The 7286-nt window shown below is 41.5% G+C and overlaps 1 protein-coding gene across 3 annotated transcripts in view; it reads left to right on the top strand.

Moving 5' to 3' along the window:
• Window positions 1-7286, top strand: part of ankrd11 (ankyrin repeat domain 11) — a 76848-nt gene that overhangs the window by 22947 nt on the left and 46615 nt on the right. For all 3 annotated transcript variants that reach the window (XM_048605652.1, XM_048605651.1, XM_048605653.1), the window contains exon 5: window positions 1457-1599. In XM_048605652.1, the coding sequence (XP_048461609.1) occupies window positions 1457-1599 (143 nt within the window). The remainder of the gene's footprint in view (window positions 1-1456; window positions 1600-7286) is intronic.

Here is a 7286-nt window from a genome sequence, read left to right as displayed (position 1 = left end):
AGCCCCCTTCCCCTCCCCCATTTCTGAAGAAGGGTCCAGACCCGAAACGTCAGCTTTCCTGCTCCTCTGATGCTGTTTGGCCTGCTGTGTTCATCCAGCTCTACACCTTGTTATCTCAAATAAAGAGAATTACTTCATCAATGCCAAACCTACATCATTATGGAACAGTGCCAGCAGTGACAGCCAATTAGTATGAAGAAAGATGGAAAAATAGAGTCTAAGAATTTAATTCTCCTTCCCCAGCAAAGGTACTATCAATAGAAGCAAAATATGTCCATGTCCTCCAAAGATATCTCTTGTATCAGATTTCTGTGGTGAATTGAAGGGAGTGGAGATGAGGCAAAATGCCCTCTGATCCTAGTTTGACATGGTCTGTCACCATTTACATGGCCATCCTTAAAATCATGATATTTCCTCTGTTCCAAAAAGCTTCAGGCCACAGAGACCTGTTCTTTGCTGGCCAAGTCTTGTGTAGAGGAATTACCAACCTAAGAGCCTCCTGTTCTGCAAGCATGGCTCAATCCAATCCAATCCAATCCAATGACCTGGCCACACAGGTCCCATGCTGACCAAAGAAACTGGTCGGGCATTAGCAAGACTAAGCGCTATATAACTAAGCCACTTGAAGCCCACTAATCACAGCTGATGTAACCAAGCTGGGCTGCTTAGTCTCGGTCAGTAGCTGTTTCAGGGGTTTCATCTAAATGTCCATGAGAAGCTCTGTTTCAATCAAGTGCCATTAGTCAGTTCTATACCCAAAAGTTGGTTTAGACAAGCTCTTGGAGTCCTCTGTATAATTCACTTCCAAAAAAAGTTTGTGTTCTTGACAAATGCAACATTTTATCAGTAGCTCGCTGGTGATGCTTGCCTTTGAAGTGTTAATTTCAAAACATCCATAGGGTGGCACAGTGGCTCACCGGTTAGCACTGCAGCCTCACAATGCCAGGGACCCAGGTTCAATTCCAGCATCAGGTGACTGCATGGAGTTTGCACATTCTCCCTGTGTCAGTGTGAGTTTACTCTAGTTTCCTCTCACAGTCCAAAGATGTGCAGTTTAGATGGATTGGCCATGCTAAATTGCCCAGAGTGTCCAGGGATGTCTAAGTGGATTAGCCATGGGAAATGCAGGGTTACAGGGGTAAGTCTGGGTGGGATGCTCCTCAGAAAATCAGTGTGGACTTATTGGGCCAAATGGCCTGTTTCCACACTGTAGGGATTCTATGATTTTATGTATCCAGCAGATGACATTGTAAATTAATATTTTTAGATAATGCCTTTTTGTAACATTACTTTGAGTTTTGCTTATGTAGAACTGCATTTTGTCGTTCAAAACAAGTGATTCTCATTACAATGGTCAGTATACTCAAACTGTGCATTCAGTTTGCATCTTGTGCTTTATGTGCATTAACAAGTAAAATTGTTGATATATTTAATTTGCTTTTGATTATTTCTTCAGGATGGACGGCACTCCATGAAGCATGTAATAGAGGTTACTATGATGTTGCTAAGCAACTTCTCGCAGCAGGTGCTGAAGTCAATACAAAAGGCCTGGATGATGACACACCTCTCCATGATGCAGCAAATAATGGTCATCGCAAGGTCTGTTCCAGTTGATAATTCCTGTGTTTAAAGCTTTGTTCTTTGAAATTACTTAATATATTGGTTGCTCACAATGGAGTACTGACTGTAGTAATTCCATTGCTAGAAAAGATGGTGTTTCCCAAGAAAAACTCCTTCATCTTTGCACTTGAAATTTACTAAGCTATGTGCATCTCCATCACTTAATCCCGCAATAGAATGTGCGTACCAGTTGACAGTTTTTGTAAGCTGTTATTTGTGGGATATTCTTAGTGGTGTTTTTGTAGGACCCCAAACATCTTTCCGTTTGTTATTGCTCATCAGTTGCTTAATATAAGTACTACCTCTTGGATTACATCAATGGAGCATAAAGCACTGTCGGTTGTGACTCAATGAGTGCATTTGTCTCCAAATCAGAAAATTGCGAATTCAAGTCTTGCTGCTAAAAAACAAGTGCAAAGTGTAGTTTCATCACATTCTGTTTAGTACTGAGGGAATTCTGCACTGTCAAAGATACCGTCTTTCAGATGACGTGTAGAATGTAAAAGAAGAAAATCTCCCCACTGTCTTCATTGATAACTATTTGTCAACCAAAATCACTGAAACAGATTTTCTAATGATTATGTTATTAGTAATATTGCAATGTTACGTAACTACATTTCAAAAAAGTAATTGATTAGCTTTGAGACACTTTGGGATATTTGTCGGTTGTAAATGATTCTGTCGTCATGGGTTCTTACTTTCAGACATAAAATGTATAGATCTTTTCATACATTTTGAAGTTATGTACAAAATATTACGTGTGTGTAAGCAGAGATAGGCCATTTGCCCCCTTGAGCTATTTTAACATTCAATACTATCATGGCTAATCAGATTGTGGCCTCAACTTCACTTTCCCGGTTACCCGAGATGATCGTTGAATCCTTTTGTTAGTCAAGAATCTATTTACTTGTGCTCTATAGTCAACAACCCTGTCTCAACTGGTCTCCAGGCCAGAGAATCCAACAGATATAAACTCTGAGAAATAAACAAACTGTTCTCATTTCTCCTTAAATGAAGGGTCTCTGATTTTCCATTTATGCCCCTGATTTCAATGTCAGCACAAGGGGAAACAGCCTTCCATCAGTCATCCTACCAAAACCCTTCGGATTTTACATGTTTGAATAAGATGAGTTCTAAACTCAATTGAAAACGGGCCCAACTTTTCCTCATTAGATAACACCCCTTGTCCCACAAATTGGTCAAATGAGCCTTCTCAGAATCATTTCTAACACTATCAATGTACTGCCTTAAGCTAGGAGACTAACAATGCACATGTCTTCCAAATGTAACTTCACTTGTACCCATATAACTGGATCAAAACATCCATACTTTTATACCAGTGGTACTGAAAAAAAAACATATTTTGTTCAAGTGTTTTGTCTTTTGTACTTTCAGGACAATTTGCAAAAGTAACAATTTAAGAGAAAATCAGCATTTGTGTTGCATGAGAGAACACTGGTTGGCGAGCAGACTTTGGTAGAGGCATTACCATTGAGGATGCACCAGTTAAAGGTGATTGACAGATAACTGCCAGTCATCTTTTAAATTTAAACTAGGCAGGTTGACTCTGTTTAGGGAATTACGCCATGAGAAATGACTAGAGAATGGGTATCACCTATTTTGTTGAGTTCAAAGAGGCACATGCCTTTCTGTCCACAAGTGACCGGGATCTTTGTTATTGTCTAGCTCCGAGTACACACAAGTGCATCACACTGCAAGTCCAACTGACAGTCCTAAATTGGGTGTCATTGAATAGCATAGAATAGCAATTTATTGTCATGTTTATTTTTACAAAAAAAAATACAGTGAAAAGTTTTATAAGCTGCCATACCATGGCCTCTGTATTAATGACAGAAGTCAGAGGTAAGAAGAGAAAAGTTTAAAAACTAAATCAGAGTTCATCTCAGATCAGTTTCAGTTTGGGGAAAGTTGATTAAGATGACAAATGCTGGAATACACGGAAGCTGCTGCTGAAGAAGACCTCCATGCTGACGAGAGCTTCAAGCTGGGAGAAGACCACCACACCTAGAGACTGCCGCACCAAGCTGACACTGCCCCCTCCCCCAGGACAAAGGCACCACAATGGGAGACTGCCACTGTAGGCTAGCATACAAGACCTCCACGCTGGGATGAGACCTCCAAGCCAGGATTGGATGACATCTCTACGCTGGCAGCCAGAATATCCAGAAGTCGCAGCTGAAGAAGCAAAGACCTTTAAGCAAGGAGAAGACTGCCAAATCTGGAGACTGCCCCACCAGGATGAGGCCGCCACACCAAAAGACCACTGCACCAGACTGAGACTACCACTCTGGGCTGGGAGCCTCCTCTTCACTGGGCCCAGGCTGGGAGAAGAAGCCTTCTGCCAAAGAAGTTTTAAAAAAAACGTAAGATAATAAATGGAAACATTAAGAAAATGCAGAGAAAGGACAAAAAGTAAAATGTGGATGGAGTGGATGAGCTTCGGGCTCCTGGGCTGAAGATCCCGCAAGCTGAGCAGCTACACCACTGCCATCTTGCTTTTTTGATTGCAATTCTTAACATACTTTGGACTGTCCAGCAAAATGGTTTTCTAATTGTAGAAAGACATGTAATGTTGGACACTTGCCAATTTTGAGATTGCGGGCTGGATAGGTATAGTCAAATCAGTGAAATTGCTTATTATGAACAGCTGAAGGATTATGGGTTGGATGCAATCAGCCAGTATTTGGAGCATACGTCTTGCTTACCTGGCGTTATACCAGTGTTTGAAATTGAAACAGTTCCAGGTAAATAACAGACAATCATTAACTCTTGCCGCCTTAACAGCAATGCCTCGACTATTTCGAGTCCACCTGTCAACCAGCCTGCACTTCTCATGCAGTATGAATTTTTTTCCCTTTTCTGGTTTTCTTGCCAATTGTCCTGAAAAGTGCAAGACAAAGAAGTTTGACAAAACTTGTCTTTTTTTTTAGCACTGTCTCTGATGGTTAAAGTATAACTTCTGAAATTTGAGATTGGTTAGGGTGCAAGAGAGATTGATCCAAAACAGGAATAGGGTAAATATAAATGCTGATATTTCATACTAGAAAAGAGTTCAAAATGGTGATACTCCAGGGTTCAAAATCTTTGAGAAATGAAGTTAAAGGGAAGTTTCTTTACATTATAAAAATTAGAGGGCAAGCAAAGAATCGGAGACATATACATATTTTTGGAAACATGATTCCTGTGCCTACAAGATATCCGAAATCATTAGACCAAGCTGAGAAGCTAGGCCATGTATACGTTGTTATGTGTGCTATTATCCAGTCATGTTGGATCATTATCTTTGATGACAAAATTTTCACTTGAATATGTTTGTTGAAATAAATTTTAATTCATCTCTTAATCTGGTGGGAGAGAGAGGGAGAGAGAGGGAGAGGGAGAGAGAGGGAGAGAGAGGGAGAGAGAGGGAGAGAGAGGGAGAGGGAGAGAGAGGGAGAGGGAGGGAGAGGGAGGGAGAGAACACTCAAGCTTTTTGCTGTAGCAGGGAGAGATCTGTGGCAGTTTCCACAACCAACTTCAAAACCCCAACCATTGAAAACTAAACTAAAACCCTGGTTTCTGTGGAATTCTGACTCCACCCATTTATGCTGCTTCTACTGTTCTTACTTTTTTAAAAAAACCCCAGGGCGCCTCAAACTATTTACTTTATCAGCTTGGAAGAGACCGCTCAGCACCCAAGTCTCAACCTTTCTTCGTTTTTGAAAAAAGGGCCAGGAAAAATATACCTTTGAAAGCCATAGTATTGTCACAACCCTGATTCTCTTGAAGTTCTGGTATGCTGCTGGTGTCCTCAACCATGAAAATTGATGCTTAAGTACCTATTCAGTTCCTTTACTATTTCTTTGTTCTCCATTACTATTTCTCCAGCTTCATTTTCCAGCAGTCCAATGTTCACGCTTGCCTCAGTTAACTTTTAGATATGAAGCAGAAAACTCTTGCAATCTTCTTTTATATTATAGCTAGGTTGCCCATATCTTTTATCATCTCCCCAGTTATTGCATTTTTAATTATACTCCGCTGGTTTGTAAAGGCTTCCAAATCCTCTGACTTCCCACTAATCTTCACCACATTGTATGCTTTTTCTTTCGCTTTTATGTTGTCCCTGACTTCCCTTGTCAGCAATGGTTACCTCATCCTCACCTTAGTATGTTTCTTCTTCCTTGGGATGAATTTCTGCTGTGCCTCCAGAATTAACCCCAGAAACTCCTGCCATTGCTGCTCTATTGTCTCCCCTGCCTGGCCTCCCTTCCAGTCAACTCTGGCCAGCTGCTCCCTTATGTCTTTGGACATACCTTCACTCAATTGTTATACTGTTACATCTGATTCCACTTCTCCCAATCACACTGCAGGATGTATTCTATCGTATTGTGGTCACTGCCCTCGAGGGTTCCCTCACCAACTTCCAATCAAGTCTGCCTCATTACACATCACCACATGCAGAATTGCTGAACTCTTGTTGGCTTTACAACGAGCTGCTCCAAAAATCTATCTTGGAGCCATTCCATAAATTCCTTTTCTTGAGATCCACAACCAACATGACTTTTCCAGTCCACCTGCATGTTGAAGTACCCCATGATTATTCTAATAGTGCCTTTCTTACATGCCTTTTCTGTTTCCTGATTTACTTTCTGCTCTACATCCTGACAACTGCTCGGAAGCTTGTACACAATTCTACCCACACCGATTTGACATCTTCTGACTCTATATCACTTCTTGCTTTTGATTTAATTACTTTCTTCCTAAGATGGCACATCCACCCCCTCTCCAGATGTGCCTGTCCTTTTGATAAGATGTGTGTCCTCCAGATATTTAGTTCCTAACCTTGATCTCCATGCAGCCATATCCCTGTGACACCCACAAAACTGTACCAGCCAATTTCAATCTGCATTACAAGCTTGTTTACCTTGTTTCATGTAGTGCATGCATTTAAGTACAACACCCTCAGTTCTGCATTGACTAGCCCCCTTCTCATACTTGTCCCTGTATCTTCTGTGCCTGAAGTTAGATTCCTGAGCCTTTTCATACTCTCAAAACAGCTCCGTCCTTACCCATTACTGGTGCCAATGTCCCATGAATTCAGACCTGTTTCTCCCACACCAAGGTTTGAACCACGTCTTTACATCTTTAACCTTGTTGACCCTATCCGAGTACTCTTGTGGCTCGGGTAGTAATCCAAAAATTGTGATCATTTCGGTCCTGCTTTTTAATTCAGCCCCTAGCTGCTCATATTCCCTTAGCAGAACCAGGTAGCAACACGGACCACAAAAACTGGATCGTTCTCATCCCACTGCAAGCTCCATTGCAGCCCAGATGTGAGATCGTGAACATGAGTGGAAGCTAGGCAACACAGCCATCAGGACTCTCGATCCTGGCCACAACGAACAGTACCTATTCCCCTGACTACTTTCCTGATTACAACTACATTTTTCTTTTCTCCCCCCCACCAGTTTCTCATCATTCCTTCAGCGCTACCTCCTGGATCCCTCTACCTTCCTTATTCATCATGTCACGCTCCTGTCCCTGACCACTGACTAAATTTAAGGTAGTTAATCTAAGAAGTTTGACTGCCTCCTGAATCACAGCATCCAAATAGCTGTCCCCCTCCCTGATGTGTCACAGTGTTTGAAGTTCAGCTTATCAACTCT

The sequence above is a fragment of the Rhincodon typus genome, chromosome 15 (genome assembly GCF_021869965.1).
Source record: "Rhincodon typus isolate 14 chromosome 15, sRhiTyp1.1, whole genome shotgun sequence".
Taxonomy (NCBI): domain Eukaryota; kingdom Metazoa; phylum Chordata; class Chondrichthyes; order Orectolobiformes; family Rhincodontidae; genus Rhincodon; species Rhincodon typus.
This window is presented reverse-complemented; position numbering and strand designations above follow the sequence as displayed.